This window comes from Pongo abelii, chromosome 3 (genome assembly GCF_028885655.2).
Source record: "Pongo abelii isolate AG06213 chromosome 3, NHGRI_mPonAbe1-v2.0_pri, whole genome shotgun sequence".
Classification (NCBI taxonomy): Eukaryota; Metazoa; Chordata; class Mammalia; order Primates; family Hominidae; genus Pongo; species Pongo abelii.
In genome coordinates, this window is record NC_071988.2 from 127,082,893 (window position 1) to 127,104,609 (window position 21,717).

General features: G+C 41.6%; 1 protein-coding gene across 8 annotated transcripts in view; it reads right to left on the reverse strand.

Moving 5' to 3' along the window:
* PPA2 (inorganic pyrophosphatase 2) overlaps nt 1–21,717 on the reverse strand; it is a 112,425-nt gene that overhangs the window by 73,937 nt on the left and 16,771 nt on the right. For 6 of the 8 annotated variants that reach the window (XM_002815026.5, XM_063723561.1, XM_054554237.1 and 3 more), the window contains exons 2-5: nt 20,744–20,808; nt 17,674–17,718; nt 13,473–13,526; nt 10,846–10,965 (exon numbers count right to left, since the gene is read on the reverse strand). In XM_002815026.5, the coding sequence (XP_002815072.1) occupies nt 10,846–10,965; nt 13,473–13,526; nt 17,674–17,718; nt 20,744–20,808 (284 nt within the window). The remainder of the gene's footprint in view (nt 1–10,845; nt 10,966–13,472; nt 13,527–17,673; nt 17,719–20,743; nt 20,809–21,717) is intronic. The other 2 variants (XM_054554238.1, XM_063723565.1) reach the window with 1 other exon arrangement.

A 21,717-nucleotide genomic window follows, 5' to 3' on the forward strand; every position in this document is an offset into this window, starting at 1 on the left:
AGAACTCATGCTACTAATCAATTATTTTTTATGTGCAAATTATGATAACAATTGAATGGCATTTATTTTCAAATATAACTCCATCTACTTCACGGTTCTCTTCTTTCAAATACCTTCTCTTACTCTGAGAATCTCCTAAGTAACTTTCCTATAGAGGTTCTGTTCTTTCCCAGTCTTCCCGTTACTGCTTCTTTTTTTCTATTAACAGGCATTCATTCATACAGTAAAATATTTATTGAGTACCTACTTTGGGCCAGTAACAGAGATGTATAGGAAACAGTCAATACAGTGGAGAGTGTCATGTTAATAAATGGTATGGCATTTGAGACAAATGCAATAAAGGTAATCTTAAAGTGCTGGGAAACCAGGATGGGACACCCAGGTATAATCAGAATCAAACAACCTACTGCAGAATCAGAAAATACCTGAGAGGTTCCTCCTTGCTAATGCAGAAATCCCGTCTCATAATTCTGCTTATCCCTACTCCCACTCCCAAGAGAACAAATGCGACAAGCTAGAAGTCCCATTGGCCTAAAGGAAAACATCTAGATTCTACCACAAACTATCTTGACTAAACCATCCAGATCTGTTTCTTCAGCCACTAAGAAAGGCTTAAATAAGAGGATCTTTTTTTTTTTTTTTGCAGACAGAGCCTCCCTCTGTCTCCCAGGCTGGAGTGCACTGGCACGATCTGGGCTCACTGCAAGCTCCTCCTGGGTTCAAGCGATTCTCCTGCCTCAGCCTCCCAAGTGGCTGGAACTACAGGCTACAGGCGCCCACCACCACGCCTGGCTAATGTTTTTGTATTTTTAGTGTAGATGGGGTTTCACTGTGTTAACCAGGATGGTCTCGATCTCCTGACCTTGTGATCCACCTGCCTCAGCCTCCCACAGTGCTGGGATTACAGGCGTGAGCCACTGTGCCAGCCAATAAGAGGATCTTTAGACACATCCTAGCCCTAAAATGCTGAGATTGTTAGCGCTCATTTACAATCTGCATGAATGCTACCAGTGAACAGGAAGCCCACATACTTATGACCTACTTATCACAATTTTGATGAGCATTAATTTTTTTTTAAGTCCTTCCTCACACAGAGACAAAGACTGTCTTGACATTAACTTGGTTGTGGTGAATATTTCTGTTGGTTGGTTGGTCCTCAGAACTCCAATTTCAACATTACCTAGCAATATGGTTCCACACGTTGAGAAATTAAGTACCCAAGTGGAAAATTCTTAAACTCTACAATATTGTTATGTTTAGGGCCAATTCTTCATGATTTTCCTTACCAGCAAAAATACCAGACTGGTTCTCTTTATTTCCAACCTTTAATACTCTGCACCTACAGGCCTTAGTTTTTACTACAAAAAGAGATACACACTATGTCACCTCTAATTTAACTTGAAAATACAGTATAACTTCAACAAGAAAGGAAATCTTGACAAATTTAAGCTTTGGGTACGCCCTCTTGTGGAGTCTTATGTGTTTAACTATTAACAGACAAATAACTAGAGAAGAACAAACACTGGAGAAGAACTATCAAGAAGCAGAAGTTCAAAATCTTAATATTGGTTTCACAAAAATGAAAAAAGATTAGCTTCCAGACTTTAGAAATAGTTTTGGCAACTAAATAAGAAAAAGGGCAACCCAACTAAAATGGGCTGAAGATATGAACAGGTAATTAAAAGAAGGGGAAACATGAATGACTTATAAATTAAGAAAAGACACCTAGTCTGATCAGAGAAATACTAATTAAAATCACAATAAGATACTATTTCAAAAACCTAAAAATCTTATAATCTAAAATATTAGTAAGGATGTAGGGTATTGGAACCCTATATACTGCTGGCAGGAGTATAAATTGTCACAACTTCTTTTATAAACAATCTGGAAATACTTAGTAAAGTAAAATAGTTATACAACTCATAATCTGACTAACAGGTATATAAGTATATATACTATCTATAGAATAGTTATACAACTCAAATTTGACTAACAGGTATATAAGTATATATACTATCTATACAGGAAAACTTCAGCATGGACCCAAGAAAGCTACAAACAACCTATCAACAGGAAAACAGTATTATAGAAAAGATGATTACAAAGTTATAAAAATGAATAAATCAGAATACACACATTATTGTTATACCCTAAAACAAATCCTTCTCATTTTCATGCAGGTGTTTGTGATTATTACCTTACAATCTGTAAGTACTGGCCAATACATTTCTAATCACCACATTCTGGTCCTTAGGTCTCTTTTTTTTTTTTTTTTTTTTTGGTATGGATCTCTGAGTGAAAAAAATTCACTTTTTTTTTTTTTTTTTTTTTTACCCAAATGTGTTTTTAATTATAGCATTAACAAAGATAAAGCAAAATCAGGAAAGTACAAAATAATTACATGCGAGTCTAACAAAATAAACATCATTTGTTCTTAGATTCTATGTACTTCCTCTAAACCTGCTGTTTTTCCAAATATTGGACCTTTTCCTCTTTACTAGTTTTCTTTTTTTTTTTTTTTATGAAGTATTTATTGATCATTCTTGGGTGTTTCTCGGAGAGGGGGATATGGCAGGGTCATAGGATGATAGTGGAGAGAAGGTCAGGAGATAAACACATGAACAAAGGTCTCTGGTTTTCCTAGGCAGAGGTCCCTGCGGCCTTCTGCAGTGTTTGTGCCCCTGGGTACTTGAGATTAGGGAGTGGTGATGACTCTTAAAGAGCATGCTGCCTTCAAGCATCTGTTTAACAAAGCACATCTTGCACCGCCCTTAATCCATTTAACCCTGAGTTGACACAGCACATGTTTCAGAGAGCACGGGGCTGGGGGAAAGGCCATAGATCAACAGCATCCCAAGGCAGAAGAATTTCTCCTAGTCAGAACAAAATGGAGTCTCCTATGCCCACCTCTTTCTACACAGACACAGCAACAATCTGATCTCTCCTTTCTTTTTCCCACACTTCCCCCGCTTCTTTTCAACAAAACCGCCATCGTCCTCATGGCCCACTCCCGATCGTCGCTGTCTCTTCGGAGCTGTTGGGTACACCTCCCAGACAGAGCGGCCGGGCAGAGGCGCTCCTCACCTCCCAGACAGGGCAGCCGGGCAGAGGCGCTCCTCACCTCCCAGACGGGGCGGCCGGGCAGAGGCGCTCCTCACCTCCCAGACGGGGCGGCCGGGCAGAGGCGCTCCTCACCTCCCAGACGGGGCGGCCGGGCAGAGGCGCTCCTCACCTCCCAGACGGGGCGGCCGGGCAGAGGCGCTCCTCACCTCCCAGACGGGGCGGCCGGGCAGAGGCGCTCCTCACCTCCCAGACGGGGCGGCCGGGCAGAGGCGCTCCTCACCTCCCAGACGGGGCGGCCGGGCAGAGACGCGCCTCACCTCCCAGACGGGGCGGCCGGGCAGAGGGGCTCCTCACTTCCTCCCAGACGGGGTGGCAGCCAGGCAGAGGCGCTCCTCACCTCCCAGACAGGGTGGCCGGGCAGAGGCGCTCCTCACTTCCCAGATGGGGCGGCCGGGCAGAGGCACTCCTCACATCCCAGACGGGGCGGCCGGGCAGAGGCCCTCCTCACCTCCCAGACGGGGTGGCCGGGCAGAGGCGCTCCTCACCTCCCAGACGATGGGCGGCCGGGCAAAGGTGCTCCTCACTTCCCAGAGGGGGCGGCCGGGCAGAGGCGCTCCTCACCTCCCAGACGGGGCGGCCGGGCAGAGGCGCTCCTCACTTCCTCCCAGACGGGGTGGCAGCCGGGCAGAGGCGCTCCTCACTTCCCAGACGGGGCGGCCAGGCAGAGGCACTCCTCGCTTCCCAGATGGGGTGGCGGCCGGGCAGAGGCGCTCCTCACTTCCCAGACGGGGCGGCCGGGCAGAGGCGCTCCTCGCTTCCCAGATGGGGTGGCGGCCGGGCAGAGGCACTCCTCACTTCCTCCCAGACGGGGTGGCGGCCGGGCAGAGGCGCTCCTCACTTCCCAGAGGGGGCGGCCGGGCAGAGGCGCTCCTCACTTCCCAGACCGGGCGGCTGGGCAGAGGCGCTCACTTCCCAGACGGGGCGGCCGGGCAGAGGCGCTCCTCACCTCCCAGACGATGGGTGGCCAGGCAGAGGCGCTCCTCACCTCCCAGATGGGGCGGCCAGGCAGAGGCGCTCCTCGCTTCCCAGACGGGGTGGCGGCCGGGCAGAGGCGCTTCTCACCTCCAAGACAGGGTGGCGGCCGGGCAGAGGCACTCCTCACTTCCCAGATGGGGCGCCGGGCAGAGGCGCTCCTCACTTCCTCCCAGACGGGGTGGCAGCCAGGCAGAGGCGCTCCTCACCTCCCAGACGGGGCGGCTGGGCAGAGGTGCTCCTCATCTCCCAGACGGAGCGGCCAGACAGAGGTGCTCCTCACTTCCTCCCAGACGGGGCGGCCAGGCAGAGGCGCTCCTCACTTCCTCCCAGACGGGGCGGCCAGGCAGAGGCGCTCCTCACTTCCTCCCAGACAGGGTGGCAGCCAGGCAGAGGCGCTCCTCACCTCCCAGACAGGGTGGCCGGGCAGAGGCGTTCCTCACTTCCCAGATGGGGCGGCCAGGCAGAGGCGCTCCTCACATCCCAGACGGGGCGGCCGGGCAGAGGCCCTCCTCACCTCCCAGATGGGGTGGCCGGGCAGAGGCGCTCCTCATCTCCCAGACGATGGGCGGCCGGGCAAAGGTGCTCCTCACTTCCCAGAGGGAGCGGCCGGGCAGAGGCGCTCCTCACCTCCCAGACGGGGCGGCCGGGCAGAGGCGCTCCTCACTTCCTCCCAGACGGGGTGGCAGCCGGGCAGAGGCGCTCCTCACCTCCAAGACAGGGCGGCCGGGCAGAGGCGCTCCTCACTTCCCATACGGGGCGGCCGGACAGAGGCGCTCCTCGCTTCCTAGACGGGGTGGTGGCCGGGCAGAGGCGCTCCTCACTTCCCAGACGGGGCGCCCGGGCAGAGGCGCTCCTCGCTTCCCAGATGGGGTGGCGGCCGGGCAGAGGCGCTCCTCACCTCCCAGACGGAGCGGCCGGGCAGAGGCGCTCCTCACCTCCCAGATGGGGCGGCCAGGCAGAGGTGCTCCTCGCTTCCCAGACGGGGTGGCGGCCGGGCAGAGGCGCTTCTCACCTCCCAGACGGGGTGGCGGCCGGGCAGAGGCGCTCCTCACTTCCCAGATGGGGCGCCGGGCAGAGGCGCTCCTCACTTCCTCTCAGACGGGGTGGCAGCCAGGCAGAGGCGCTCCTCACCTCCCAGACGGGGCGGCTGGGCAGAGGTGCTCCTCATCTCCCAGACGGAGCGGCCAGACAGAGGTGCTCCTCACTTCCTCCCAGACGGGGTGGCGGCCGGGCAGAGGCACTCCTCACCTCCCAGATGGGGCGGCCGGGCAGAGGCGCTCCTCACTTCCCAGACGTTGGGCGGCCGGGCAGAGGCGCTCATCTCCCAGACAGGGTGGCCGGGCAGAAGCGCTCCTCACTTCCCAGACGTTGGGCGGCCGGGCAGAGGCGCTCCTCACTTTCCAGACGGGGCGGCCAGGTAGAGGCGCTCCTCACTTCCCAGACGGGGCGGCCGGGCAGAGGCGCTCCTCACTTCCTCCCAGACGGGGTGGCGGCCGGGCAGAGGTGCTCCTCACCTCCCAAGTGGGGCGACTGGGCAGAGGCGCTCCTCACATCCCAGACGATGGGCGGCCCGGCAGAGACGCTCCTCACTTCCTAGACGGGATGGCGGCCGGGCAGAGGCGCTCCTCACTTCCCAGACAGGGCAGCCGGGCAGAGGGGCTCCTCACATCCCAGACGATGGACGGCCAGGCAGAGACGCTCCTCACTTCCTAGACGGGGTGGTGGCAGGGCAGAGGCTGTAATCTTAGCACTTTAGGAGGCCAAGGCAGGCGGTTGGGAGGTGGAGGTTGTAGCGAGCTGAGATCACGCCACTGCACTCCAGCCTGAGCAACATTGAGCACTGAGTGAGCGAGACTCCATCTGCAATCCCAGCACCTTGGGAGGCCGAGGCGGGCAGATCACTCGAGGCCAGGAGCTGGAGACCAGCCCGGTCAACAGGGCGAAACCCTGTCTCCACCAAAAACACAAAAACCAGTCAGGCGTGGTGGTGTGCGCCTGCAATACCAGGTACTCGGCAGGCCGAGGCAGGAGAATCACAGGAGCCCGAGGCAGGGAGGTTGCAGCGAGCCGAGATCACCGCAGTACAGTCCAGCTTCGGCAACAGAGGGAGACCGAAAAAAGAAGGAGAGGGAGACGGAAGGAGGGAGCGGGAGGGGGAGGGAGAGCGGGAGGGGGAGGGGAGGGGAGGGAGAGGCGGAGGGGAGGGGAGGGGGAGGGGAGGGGGAGGGGAGGGGGAGGGGAGGGGGGAGGGGAAGGGGACGGGGAGGGGAGGGGGAGGGGACGGGGAGGGGGAGGGGCCTTAGGTCTCTTAAAAAATCCCTGAATCATACAAAGCCATATATACAGGTGGTTCTTAAGAATATCTTCCTGATTAACCAGCATTCCTATCACAAGTCGAAGGAAGACCTTTGACTTTCCCACTACCGTCGTCTTTTTTTTTTTTTTTAAGAGAGGGTTTCACTCTGCCACCCAGGCTGAAGAACAGTGGTATGACCATGGCTCACTGCAACCTTAAACTCCTGGCCTCAACTGATCCTCTTGTCTTGGCCTCCCAAAGAACTGGAATTACAGGGATGAGCCATTACCTATGCTTTCCCAGCTTTAATTTGGAGCAAAAGCCTCTACCAGTGTTTTTACTACTAGTAGCTAATCATCATCATTGAGTTAATATTATTAAGAACCCACTATGGGGCCAAACATCTCTGATCAACTCATTCAATACTCACAATAACCTTGTGGGGTAGGTAGTATGATCATCCAGATAAACAAACAGGCCTAGAGAGATTTAGTCACTTGTCTCAGGTTATAAAGCTAATAAGTAGTACTATATATTTGATTGGGGAGGTCAATGAACCAAATTTATAATTAAGCACAAAATAAACATATCAATACTACATTAAGACTGAAGAAATTTTGAATTTAAACTGAATCTAGTCTTTTAATATTTTCCAGACAGGTATTCTAAATATTCACTCAATGAGATACAACACTGAAATAACCCATTACATGTGGGCAATATGAATAAACTGGTGGGAAGACGAAGATGAATTTTTGCCCAGGGAAGCTCAAACTTTGAGGAAGGCATTATTAGGAGTGTGGGAGATGCTATTCAGGCTAATGGTCTAGACAGCTGAAGGTCTGAATAACGATGGCATACTGATGAATCACAAGCTAAGTGGACAGACTACTACTTAAACAGTATTCTGCTGCTTAAACGTTCTTCTAAGCACACAGTTGGCTCGGTAACTGCTTTGAACAAGTTTCTTGCTGTTACAAGACGAATCATAGAACAGCAAAAGTACCCACACACGCCTATGAGACAAATGTGACACACATACACAATGCATTAATTTATTCATTTCACAGTTATTGACTCCATGGCAGGCACTAAGCTGGGTAGTCAGAATGTATCAGTGAACAAAAGAGACAGAATTCCTGCCCTCATGAAGTCTGAATTCTAGCTGGGAGAAATTAACAATAAACATAATAAATGAATTATACAGCAGGTTACAATTTGGCAGGTGTTATAGAAAAGGGAAATAAAGTATGAGAGGGGGAATGGGAGTAGGGTTAGAAGTTTTAAAGGATGGTTGGCAGATACTATGAAGAAGATGACTTAAGGGCAATTTAAGGAAGCCATGTGCATGCCTGGAAAGGAGTGTTCCAGGGAGAGGACACAGTGAAGGTGAGGGCTTGAGACATGAGTGTGCTCTGAGCACCAGAGTGCCAGTGTGGAAGTGAAGCAAAAGGCAGAAGGAGAGTTGGAGATGAGATTAAAAAGGTAAATGGGACCACAGGCTGGCTCTCATTTTAACAGGGTCATGTCTGAACATCAACAATCAAGCAGGAAAAAAAAAAAAAAATCAGGTAGAGCTATTCCATAAGCTATCCCATAAGCAACTGGCATGATTTCAGCATTCTTAAAAACATCATTCAATTTAGTTATTTTCTTTGATAACTAACTAACTTATATGAAATTTATGGTCTATTCACACACACACACACCTACACACACACACTCTCTCTCTCTCTCTCTCTAAGATCAGTCAGGTTTAAAAAAGTAGTACAGATCTCTAGTTGAAAATGGCAGAGAGAATGCAGGTCTATTTCTTCTTTCACTTCCATTCTAGCCACACTGGCTTCCTTTTTGATACTCACACATGCTAGGCCTCTTTCCACCTCAGGACCTTTATACTTGCTGTTTCTGGTTGGACTGCTCTTCCTCTAGATGTCCACACTACTTGTTCCCTCACTTCCTTTAGATCTTTACTCAAATAACACCTTCTCACTGAGATCATCTCCCTGTCTAAATTGCAACAATCCTAACATCCCCTAGCCCCATTCCCTGCTTAACTTTTCTATGACATACTTACCACCACCTGACATTTTACTTGGGGTTTATTTTGTTTATTGTCTGTTTATCTGACTAAAATAAAAGCTCCAGAGAAATATTTGTCACTTTTTATCACTGCTTTACCTGCAGTACTTACAAGAACACCTTGCAAATATACAGGCCTTTAATAAATATGTATTGAATGAATGAACAGTTTGGTGAAGGCCTGGTGAGGATACAATGAGGTAAGTTAGAAACACTGAAGAAGACTTTGTGATGGATAGACGTGAGAAAGGAGGAATGCTGCAAAATGAGGATAGAGAAGTAAGCGGAGGCCAGATCACACAGAGTTGAGTAGCAGTGTTAAGAATTTTGTATTTTATCTTTTAAGCAACAGGAGACCATTAAAGCGTTCTTGTACAAGAAAAGCATCTGCAAATTTGTGTTTTAAAAATATCAATTTGGATGTTGGATGGAGTATGAAACTTAGGTAGGCAATGGTGAATGCAGGGTGAATAATGAATTAAGGGACTACCACAGTCTAATTATGTTTTCTTAGTAGAAGAACTACCATACCTGCCAGATTAATACCACTGCAGAACATCTTGAAATCCAAACACATCCAGAGGAGCACAGAAATTTGGCAGGACTTTAAATAGAAAACTACAGAAGCTTCTTTTGTTTTTACCTCCATTCCTCCCCTTCTCTCCTTCCTGTCAATAGGTTTGCTTTTTAATTTTTTTCATAATTTTAAATTAGTAGATGAATTAGTAGTGCCTATTATACCAGATCATAACCAGCGGTTTAGTTGTGGATTGCCCCAATCAGACTATAAATAACTTTAGGGAAAGAACCATACGATAATAAAAGTACCAGTCTTAATTATAACAATAATTGATTACTACATGTTACACACTATTCAAATGCAGTAACTCATTTAATCTCAATACAAAGATAAGAAGTAGATATTTTATGTTCTCCATTTTACAGATGAAGAAAATGAGGAAAAGTATCTTTTCCAAGGCCACATTACTAGAAAGTGACAATCTCACTCCCAAACCCACATTTTCCAGTCACTTATTATAAGGCCTTGATGTTACATCTCAATTTCATCTGTCTTTATATACCCAACACCTAATATCCTGCCTAGCACATAAATCCTTAATAAATGTTTAAAGAAATAAATACATGCACTTTAGTTTATTCTCTAGCTCCTCTACTTACTTCTCTGTTTTTGTCTGTCTCTAATTCATTGGCTTCTTCAGCATTCCCCTCATCCACACATTTCCTACAGGCTGCATCCCCTAAGCTTTATAGAACTTTTTCACCCTTTTGCTGTTGGGTCAAACAGCATATCTATTTAGGTACCTGGAGAGTTAGAAAACCTGCTTTCATGGTTTCCACAGGCATTCTCATTCTTAGCACATCACTTTAGAAGTGCCCATTTTAACCAAGAATGTATCCATTTGGGTGGTCTAACTGAATCAGAGACAGCCTGACTCTTCAGAAAACAATTTTTTTTTTTTCCTGTGAATGTTTATTCTACACAGGCAGTTGCTTTTTCATGTTGGATAAAACAAGAACTCTCTTCTCAGATATTTCCCCAATACCATCTTGAAATTTCATGCAAAATATTAAAATAAATAAAAATATAAAAATTAAATTTCCAGACAGATGGTCTATGGTTTTTATAAACATAAAGGCAGATGGTTCTCTGTGTCCCCAAAACCTAGAATTTTGATTCAGCATATTCTGAGTTTTACTCACTAAATAATCTGGAAGAGTTACACCTCTTCCTGGGAATGAGGAAACATGAGAGAAAACCAAAAGAGGTAAAGAAAGGAAAAAAGCAAATAGTTGTTATTCTCCAACAGGAATGCTACCTTGTCATTATTTAGCTCTTGTTTTCTCTGCTTTCTACTTAAAAATTATTAACTCATAACAGTAAATAATATAAGTTGTGCAATTCAATTTACAATGAGTTCCAGGAAAAAAGTTAATAATTTAACACATTCATCTGTTAAAGTTTAAAATGTAAAATTCTTGCTATCATATATGAATGTGTATAAAAGCATAACTTGTCATGTTAAAAGGAATGACTGTAGATAAAGCCTCGCTTAAAAGTTTTTCACTGACACTTAATAGCCAAGGCCAGAAAAAAAAATGTATTCAAAATGTCAAATGTGAACATTCCATATGCCTGACTCCAAGAACTTGAGTATAGACATATATATGGTTTAAAACAAAAATTTATTGATATGCTAAAACTCCATCCACATTAATAAATTCCAAATTTACAAACCTCTCCAAATGACATGTCCTCAGAACCAATGTAAATTCAAGTAGTTCACAGGATTTATAAGGCAATTTTTTCAGAAGACAGAAACGTTTTACCATTGTAACAAAAATGTTACCTGAGGGAGGGTACCATAATTCCATATATAACCCTTGTAAGGGAAGATATTTGCCACATAGCGTAGCTTTCCATCCTTTACATATTGTTTAATGGGATTCATTGGCTCCTTGGTGGCAATCTAAGCAAATCACAGAAGGAAAAAAAGGGACGGGATAAGAAATAATTAATTCTATGTCCAAATAGTACTTTTAAAAATCTGCTATTTTCAGACTAAACATTCATATTCCAACTTAATGATCAAAGGTGCTTTAAAAGAAATTAAGCCAGCTCTTATTACTAATTTATAGCACTATATGAGAAAAACTGGAAAGGAAACATCAGATTATATATTTAGTCACTCTATTATTTATGTACTCCATTATTTCTAACACAAATAATAAAATGATTGAGATGGCAAGAGGATAAAGATTAATCAACTTGCCTTTTGTTACTAATCTCAGGCTTTATTACCATCAATATTATGATAATAAAGCTAACTCAAAGATTCCTAGCATATATTCAATAGTGAAATGCTGAAAGCCTTTCCTCTAAGATTTGGAAAAAGAAAAGGATGCCCACTTTTGCCACTTTTATTCAACATAGTATTGGACATCCTAGCCAGAGCAATTAGGCAAGACAAAACAATAAAAGGCATCCAAAGTAGGAAAGAAAGTGAAACTGTCACTGTTTGCTGATGATACGATCTTATATAAAGACAACTCTAGAGACTCCATCAAAAAACATTGGAAATAATATATAATCAACCTAAGTGTCCATCAACAGATGAATGGATAAAGAAAATGTGGTATATATACATAATAAAATAGCACTTGGCCTTAAAAAAAGCAGAACATTCTGTCATTTGTGGCAACATGGATGAAACTGGAGAACATTATGGCAAGTGAAATAACCCAGGCACAGAAAGACAAATATCTCATGTTCTCACCTATATGTGGAATCTAAAAAATTGAACTCATAAAAGCAGAGAGTAGAATTATGGTTACAGAGGGTAAGGGTAGGGGGAATACGGAAATGATAGTCAAAGGATACAAAATCTCAGACAGGAAGAATGAGATTTTTTGTTGTTGAGACAACAACACAACTTGATGAGTATAGTTAATAATGTACATTTCAAAATCGCTATGAATAAATTTCATATGTTCTCACCACAAAAAATGGTAAGTATTTGATGTGACAGATATATTATTTAGCTTGATTTAGTTATTCCGTACTGTATTCATAAGTCATAATGTCACTTTGTACCCTATAAATATATATGATTAAAAATTGTCAATATACAATAAAGTTAAAAAATCACCAAAAAAGAGATTCTCACAAACTGATCTTATTTCAAAGTTAGTTTTCTTTTTTCTTTTTTTTTTTTTTGAGACAGAGTTTCATTCTGTCACCCAGGCTGTAGTGCAGTGGTGCGATCTCAGCTCAGTGCAACCTCTGCCTCCTGGGTTCAAGCAAATCTCATGCCTCAGTCTCCTGAGTAGATGGGATTACAGACATGCACCACCATGCAAAAATTTGTGCCCGGCTAATTTTTGTATATTTAGTAGAGATGGGGTTTTGCCATGTTGGCCAGGCTGGTCTCAATCAAACTCCTGGCCTCAAGTGATCTGCCCGCCTCGGCTTCCCAAAGGGCTGGGATTACAGGTGTGAGCCACTGCACTCGGCCTCAAAGTTAGTTTTCTATCAAGTATATTCACATTGCTATCTTTAAAACCTATGTACATAGGAAACAAAAAAATAAGCCATGTTGAATGAAGAAACACTGCTTAAGTTAGGTAAATTCTCACAGATCCTTGGATCCTACACCTAACTGAGGTAGAGCAGCAAGAATGATGAAACATTATACATGAAACAACACCAAAAGAATAATCTAATATCTTTACCTTTTCCTAGTAAAGTGTTAACAAAAAATACTGCCAGGACCTGGTGATAGTACTGACAATTCTCTTCCAAATATAAATTCTGAAAAACATACACCTACATAATAATGCCTAATTTAAATACTTAAAATAATATTTGCTATCACACCTAAAGTTATAGAAGGTTTATATAACTAAACAAAGTTACATAAATTAAATTTCACTTAGAACTATAAGGAAGCTTATATATAAGCTTCTATAGCTAACTGAAGAAAGAACAAGAAAATTCTGAAAAGCAAAAGGGAAGTTCTTATAGGTTCATCTCCCGGAATAATTTAAAAAAAAAAAAACTAACCAGAAAAATAGCAGATGCTCTGTGATAGCCATAAATTGAGTTAACCAGGAAATTATTTATTTCCTGGTAGAATAAAATCTAAAGGAGAATTGAGTCCTAAGAAATTAAAATTGCCATCAGCCCCAAATAAAAGTTTCAGTTCCATCTATGAACCAAATATATCTCAGAATCTACTTAAATAACTTTTAAAAGGATTTGCCATTTTCAAAGGAGAAAAAAAGAAAATTAATATGTATATAACAAACTGAGAGGCAAAATTGAAAAAAAAAACTCTATAAAACCATAAAGTATATACTTAGCTTTGAGTATTTTTCTCAACTATCCCAAATTCAAAATATTATGCCAAACAACTTGCAACAAAGTTTTATATCATTACAATCATTTTGGTTTTATATTAATAAAGTATATCGGTACCTCCATTTTAGCATTTGTCCACCGAGGTATTTCTACAATCATATTAAACAGATTCTGCAGTTAAAAACAAAACAAAGAGAGAACATTAAAAATTTTACCTTTTATTTTTTGTTACCTCCCTTATAAAAATGGTTTAGATGTTTTCCCCCACAAAAAAAATGTTTAGAGTCTCCATCATACATCTACCTATGCCTTAAATTTTTCCTAGAAATTAGAGTTGTCTAAAACACAGCCGAATTTAGGCCACCATGTCACTTGAGCACTTATACACAGTGTCAGAGGTTACAAGTCTGAGAATATCTTTGATGTGTAGTGACAAAACTAGAATGGAGTCAAGAAATGTGTTTCAATTTTTATTTTCCAACTAAAATAGAAGTGAGAGAACCAGTCCCTCATGTAAGGATTCAGTCTCACTTTTCCAATCTGTAAAGTAAGTGTGATAATCTCTGTCCCACTCACCACACAAGGTTGTTACGAAGATCAATGACAATATACAGAAAATTATGAAGTCAAATATATTTTAAAATGATAAAACAATAATTAAATCCAAGTTACAATCACAGTGTAAAATTAAGGACAAAAGTACAGCTATCAAACAGAGTTCACCAAGAGCTACACTAAATATTCTAGACTTAGCTTGCCTATCTAGTGAGTTCAGACTCCCTAAAATTACAAACTGACTATGGCTTCACTTTTTTTAATTTCTGAACTTTGTAGAATGCATAAACCAAAGGAGACCCTAGGTCAATGATGAGTAAAAATAATTCCCTACAGTTTGCCTTACAAAGAGAAAGTCTTAAGGTTAAAGTTGATTTGCACACATTTTGACATCAATAACTAACAATTTATCAGGGAAACAACGATGGTTTAAAACACTGTACTCCAAGCATAGCCAAGTACCAGGGCCAGTCTGCAAACTGATTGTTACTGGCTCATTTACAAACATTTGTAGCAATTTAAAAGAGCAATTTTTATAGCTGTTGAATCTAATAATAAAAAATTGGAACCTGAATTACACTTTTCTTTTTTTTTTTTCTCCCAAGATGGAGTCTTGCTCTGTCACCCAGGCTGAAGTGCAGCAGCACAATCTCGGCTCACTGCAACCTCCACCTCCCGGGTTCAAGCAATTCTCCTGCCTCAGCATCCCAAGTAGCTGGGATTGCAGGTGCCCACCAGCATGCCTGCTAATTTTTGTATTCTTAGTAGAGACAGGGTTTCACTATGCTGGCCAGGCTGGTCTGGAACTCTTTTTTTTTTTTTTTTTTTTGAGACAGAATCTCGCTTTGTCGCCCAGGCTGGAGTGCAGTGGCGCAATCTCGGCTCACTGCAAGCTCCGCCTCCCGGGTTCACGCCATTCTCCTGCCTCAGCCTCCCGAGTAGCTGGGACTACAGGCACCCGCCACCATGCCCAGCTAATTTTTTGTATTTTTAGTAGAGACGGGGTTTCACTGTGTTAGCCAGGATGGTCTCGATCTGCTGACCTCGTGATCCACCTGCCTCGGCCTCTCAAAGTGCTGGGATTACAGGCGTGAGCCACCGTGCCCTGCCAACACTTTTCTAACGATTCATTTTGATTGCATTTTTTTAAAGTATCCATTTACAACCAATTAGAAATAAACTAGCCAAAAAACTAGTCCTCCATCCCAAATCATTTGAGAAGAAGTGATTTAACATACTTATTTTCGATCATGCCATACATCAATACCACCTCACCAGCTTCAACCAATTAAAAAAAAAAAAAAGTTTCCCAGAGCCCCGTCTCTCATCTATCTGAATTAAATTGCTCTGGGTGGAGCCAGGGCACTGCTTATTTATATAGGCTCTCCAAGCAATTTTAATATGCAGCCAAAGCTGGACTAAAGCATTGCTGAACAGTATCACGGAGGTTTTCTAGTGTAACATGGAATGCTGTTATTTCAAAGAATGCTATTTACACAATTAAATGTAGATATATATTGAGCCATAAAAGTAATGATGATTTATATTAAGTTTTTCTACATAAGACTAAAGGTTACAAATGGCAAAGCTGCAAGCCCATAATGAGATAAACAACAGAGCTGAGAATAAATTCTCAATAACTGCTCCTTAGAAGTATGTCTCATACCTATCTTAGCAACCTTACATACAGTCCTGCTGTTACGTTTCATTTTCTATGCTCTTTCATGAGGTACCCCTGCACCTGTTTAAATATGTCTGAAGTAGCTGTTAAAAAGAAAAACCAAAGTAAATGGCAGATGTTCACATAATTTATTCATCCCTGAAAGCCTGGCTATAGGAGAACAAATGCTTGCAGATGAATACTCAGAGGTGACCAAGAAGACCAAGCTGGTGACAATCGTTTTACACAATGACACCTACCAAAACCACTCACAGATACTTGAATTAGGCCAAATGAACAATAAATGAGGTTTGAATTTTAAGCCTGCAAACCACATTCTCCCTCTTCATTTGCTCCTAATCACTAAGAGCTTATTTCCAACCTGCCTTTCTTCTCTCCAGCTGAAATGTATTTGTCCTGTAATTAATTTTTTAAAGCCAATGCTAGCCTGGTTTTCCTAAGATTAATGTTAATTATAAACCAACAATGGTCTGCCAAATTTTATATGAAAATAAAAAAGATAAAAGGAGCACAAGTCAAATCAGAAAGTTGTGCATGTGGCAAGGACTGTGAACTACTCCTTCGATCCTTTTCTTTCTCTCCATTTTTTTCCTTGTATTTTTGTTGCAGAAGTCAAAATAGAAAAACTAATCAGATGTATGAAAAAGCAGTCAGTACATTTTATATACATGGGGAAAAGACAGGAAGAAATCACTCTTCTTTCCTCTCTAATCCTGAAAATTTCAAATAAACTCAAATCAGACAGTCTCTAACATAAAAACTGTGTTCTAAGAATTAAATTTTAATTTGAACGTCTGGGCTCAGAATATGTTTTTCCCACTAATGTATTTCATTAACCTGAAATAACTGTTTCAGGTTAATACACTAAGTCCCTAGGGATCTAGAAACCCTTGTTCACTCAACATCTAGGGCAGTGGTTCTCAAACTTCATGTTTAGGATGCACCTAGAACACTTGTGAAATACCTAGATTAACCAGGCCCTATCAAGCAGAGAATCTGACTTAGTAAATAGGAGATGGGGCACGGAATCTGAATTTTTAACAAGCACTCTAAGTGGTTCCAGTGTAGATGGTTCAAGAACCACACCAGTTTAGAAATATAGAAGATAGATAGCAGGCAAAGGTTGTAGGAATTTAAAGGCCCCCATAGGTATGTTTGGAAGTATATTCAAATGCTGGAGCTGTAAGTTTCAGTTGGGGTAGAGAATAAATGGAAATAAAGCTGGAAAGGTAAAAGAAGACAGGAAGGCAGCAGGAAAAGCTGCCTGGCATCAGAATCAGAGGGATAAAAGGACACTTGTAGCAGGAGATGGAATGACAGACATCAATCAAATGTTCTGGTCCTAAGTCAGGAACTATTAAAGGTTTGACAGCCACATATATTTATTTAGATATATTTAGAATATACATACTTAGAATATATTTATATTAGCATACAGTTGGTATAAGTGTTTTTCTTCTCCTCTACTCCCAAAAGATTATTGTTCCTGGGTTCTAAAACAGCCTCTCAAACCATCTTCTCTCTTATAATTTAAAATGAAATATTTCATTTATAATGAAGTACATTTACTTTAGACCATCTACCAGGATAATTAACTTACTATTAAAATCTGGGTTCCTGTGCTAATTCTCTCAGGTTTTCCCGTTGTAAAATGAAGTGGAAATGAAATACCTACAACAGTCAAATTCGTAAGACAGAAAGTAGAATAGTGCTTCCCAGGGCCTCGGGGGAGGGAGGAAATGAGAAGTTGCTCAACATGTAGAGTTTCAGCTTGGGATGATGAAAAAGCTCTGGAGATGGATGGTGATGAGGATTCCACAACAATGTGAAATAACTTAATGCCACTAAATTGTACTTTAAAAAAGTTAAAATGGTAAACCTTATGTTATTAATATTTTACCACAATAAAAAAAGTTAAATGGCAATAGTTGCCCTAGCTGCCTTAAAGAAAAACATCAGAATGCACATGAAAGTCTTGCAGGGGTAAAAACCTTAGAATCATTTTACAAATGCAAACTATCATCAAGGTATTTAACAGACAATATAAAAGTGATTCACAAAAATAAAAACCTTTGGATATACCTCATATTCATCATTTCGTGCTTTCTTCATAGGAATGCCATTTTCCTATAAAAGAAAAGACGGTGTTTATGACTGCAATATTTCATGAAAGTATACAGTGGCACTGCATAGCAATAAAAATATGACTATTGTATAGACATTCTACAAAAAGACTGTCCAGAAATCTGAGTCAACAGAGAACCTACCAAATGCCTACTTCGTTGTCCCCTGAGCATTTGTATCTCCAGAACAGAGCATCGAAGTGTTTCATAAAATAAATGATCAGAAAAGCCAAATCTCTTTCAAGTATATTTTCCCAGTTTTTATAAAATAAGCAAAGGCTCTGTTCAGTCTTTAAGAAAAGACTGGAGTTTCCAGTGATTATGCTTAAAACAGTCATTTCATTATTGAAATGAAGCTCCAGGGAGCATGACTAACAAGCCGTGAAAGCACTCAGCTGCACCTCCTGCCTGTGAATTCTACCAAGGTGTGAATACTACGCCTCCACCAAGCACTTTTTTTCTTTTTTCTTTTCCCATTAAACCAAGCACTTTTAAATTAAAACTGACTTCGTGGTGGGTTGGGAAGAAAAATTATGCCATTCACAAATGCTCAACCAGCATATGTAACGTTTATACACCAAAATGACTACTAATGAAGAAAACAAAACAAACAGAAAATCATTTTTCCAAATCAGCTCTGAAACATTATTTTTGTTTTTGCTGTTGTTGTTGTTGTTGTTGTTGTTGTTTTTGAGACGGAGTCTCGCTCTGTTGCCCAGGCTGGTGGAGTGCAGTGGCGCAATCTTGGCTCACTGCAAGCTCCGCCTCCTGGGTTCACGCCATTCTCCTGCCTCAGCCTCCCGAGTAGCTGGGACTACAGGCGCCCGCCACCAGGCCTGGCTAATTTTTTTTGTATTTTTAGTAGAGACAGGGTTTCACCGTGTTAGCCAGGATGGTCTTGATCTCCTGACCTCGTGATCCACCCGCCTTGGCCTCCCAAAGTGCTGGGATTACAGACGAGAGCCACTGCACCCAGCCATTATTTTTGTTCTTAATATACCACATCCCAAAGTACAAAGCAAGAGTTTTAATCATTACTGGCTGAGATCTAGGGAAACCTATTTATACAACCACTGTGCATAGCCATTTCCGTATCTCCAGAATTCATTGGCATATCCTGTTGTATTTGCTGGCCCTATTATCAATTTTGCCTAATCCCTAATTTCATATTTCCCAAAACCCATCCTCCTTAGATAAAACGTTATTCTCACTGACATGTTTCTAGCTTACTCTCTTTTCTACCTCCACCTCTATCTACTATACGATTCTCAAAAATACAGCTTTATTATTATTGTTGTTATGAGGTATACAGATTTTGCTATAGCATACCCCTGACAACACTACCCACCAGTCACATTTTATCTTTAATTTCCTTGTTGTATTTTTATAGCACTTAACATTATCTGACTGACTTGTTTTATGTTTGACTCCTCCAACTGAGTGGAAATTATACCTATCTTATTCACTACTACACCCACAGTGCCTAGAACAGTGCCTGGCTCATAATAAGCATTCAATGACTACTGATTGAATGAATAAATTAATGAATAAGTGAATGCATGCACTTTTGGCCAAAAGCAAAGAAAGGTGTTGGGAGACATGAGATATTTAGGTTTGAAAGTTCAGTGGCCAAAACAAAACACAGGAACACATATACACACACACTCTCACACACTCGCATGGACACACACAGTAACATAGAGTTCCTTTTGCCTCTGGTTTCCTTCTATTGTCCTGGAGCTGCACACTTAAAAGTAATGAGCTGAAGGCATTACACAAGAGAAGTGAGGAGTATAAACTCTGGAGTTAGAGCACCTAAATCCAATCCCACCTCCAAAACACACGAGATTTGTGATGATGGACAAGGTACTTAGCCTCGTTAACAAAATAAGGGTAATAAATGTAGAGCCAGAAGGATTGAGATAATCCATGTCAAGCAGGGAACACAGTGCTGGCTAAGTACCACAAGCACTTGATAAATTATTGATATTATTCTACTGCCAGTTCCTTATTCTGAAGAGCTGGGAAGCAGCACAAATCCTACTTCACATCCCATAACCTCACTATGATGTATAATATTCAGCCTCTGAGGTAACACCGGGGTCAAACAACCCTTGCATCTGAAGCAGCCTCCTCACTTCTTCACTGGTCTCTGCCCCTATATTGATCACCCCACATCCTAGAAAACCCAACCCCAAATTAACCGGTTCCATATAATTTCAACCTGGAATGTGGTCCTGGTTATTTACTTAATAGTTGTACCCCCTTAAAAAATTTGGTAATTCACTACTTGGATTTTAAGGAAATAACTTACAACTTAATGATGATCATGAATATTACCAAATATGCCATATTACCAACTAATCATGAGAGATCTCAAAATACCCCAACAATTTTTATTTGATAGCATCAGTTCTCCTGGCATCTTTCACACCCTGACAACTGTCAAGTGATTTTCAGTTCTAAGAGAACAGCTATTCAAACACCATCAATTTTACCCCTGCTTTATTTCTCTAGCACCTGTTTCATAGAGTGGTTAAAGAGCATGAGCTTTGTGGTCAGAAATGCTAATTCCAAAACTAGCTCTGGCACTTACCAGATCTTAGACAAGTCAATAAAAATGCCTTGAGCCTCAGTGTCCTTGGAAAGAACAATAGCAACTCATAACAATTAAATAACATTATGTTCACATAATGGCCAGCAAATAAAAAATAATCCACAAACGTTAGCTGATCATTGTAAATAAACCTCTTGTTAATTTCCTAAATTACTATCCTTAAATCTTTATTTCCTACCGAATTCTAAGTTTTATGGACCAGTAACACCCCTTTCTCCCAATTCCTCATGGAAGAATCCTATTCTCATACAAATTTTAATTCATATAGGAGGCTTATGACCCTGTTATAGTAACTCCTGTTTGTCCTCCTGACTTCCAACAACACTTTTTCCTTTCAAGGTGCTTCCAAAAAGCATCTTATGGTGATACTGGCAGTACACGTTTTCATTCCCAAAACAAGTCAAAACAATACCTCTTTAGAGTTCACCTTCAGAGGAATATCATGAAAGGGGGAAATGTAGTGACCAGTTACATTCTCTGCAAAGAAACAAACAAACAAAACAAAACAGAATTAAAGCAACAGACACATTGTTCTATACAGCAATAATAAATATCCTTATCCACTTTTAAACTTACCCATTTTTTTCAAAGCTAACTTTAACTCCCAACTTAAAGTTAATTCAACTTTTAAAACTTGCCACAATCTAAGGACCGAAAAGAAATATATACCAGCTAAACCATATTTGGGTTGCTGAAATAATTTACTTATCCCTGTGGCTTAAAATATCCAAAGCAGAAAATATCTACAATAGACTAAAACCCAAAATATATATTCAAAAAAAAAACATCACTTTTGAAAAAGAGACTCATTACCAGTGAATTCTATTAAAACTGATGTCAATTTCCCTTGGGGAAACCTAACAATAGTATTCCCAATTTCTACCTACTATCCACAGGAAAAAAAGTCCAAAGTTCCTATTCAATTAAAAGAAAAGAAATATTGTTTCCATTCAATGTGGTAAGGATGCTAATACTAAGGTAAGCTCAGAACAAAAACAAACTTCAATAACAGAAACTATCTTACCTTAAAAGTTGTATACTAAAATGTGTATTTTAAATACTTTCAAAAGTATGTATTATTTAAATAAACACAATGCCTTTTAAATAAATACAATGCACTTTTACTGGAATACATCTGTCTCCAAAAGCTAAGCTTAATAGAGCCCTACAAAATTTTCACTTTGTAATTTCCTAAATCAGGCTGTTTTACTTCTGACCTGCTACCTGTTTGGCATAATTTTCAAATTTAGATTTCAATAATATTTAACAAAATAAAACAAAGACTGGCTAAATCTCAATAGCAACGAGCACACCAGCAACTACATCTTGGTTTCTTTCTTCTTTGTTTTTGAGACATGGTCTGGAATGCAGTGGCATGATCACGGC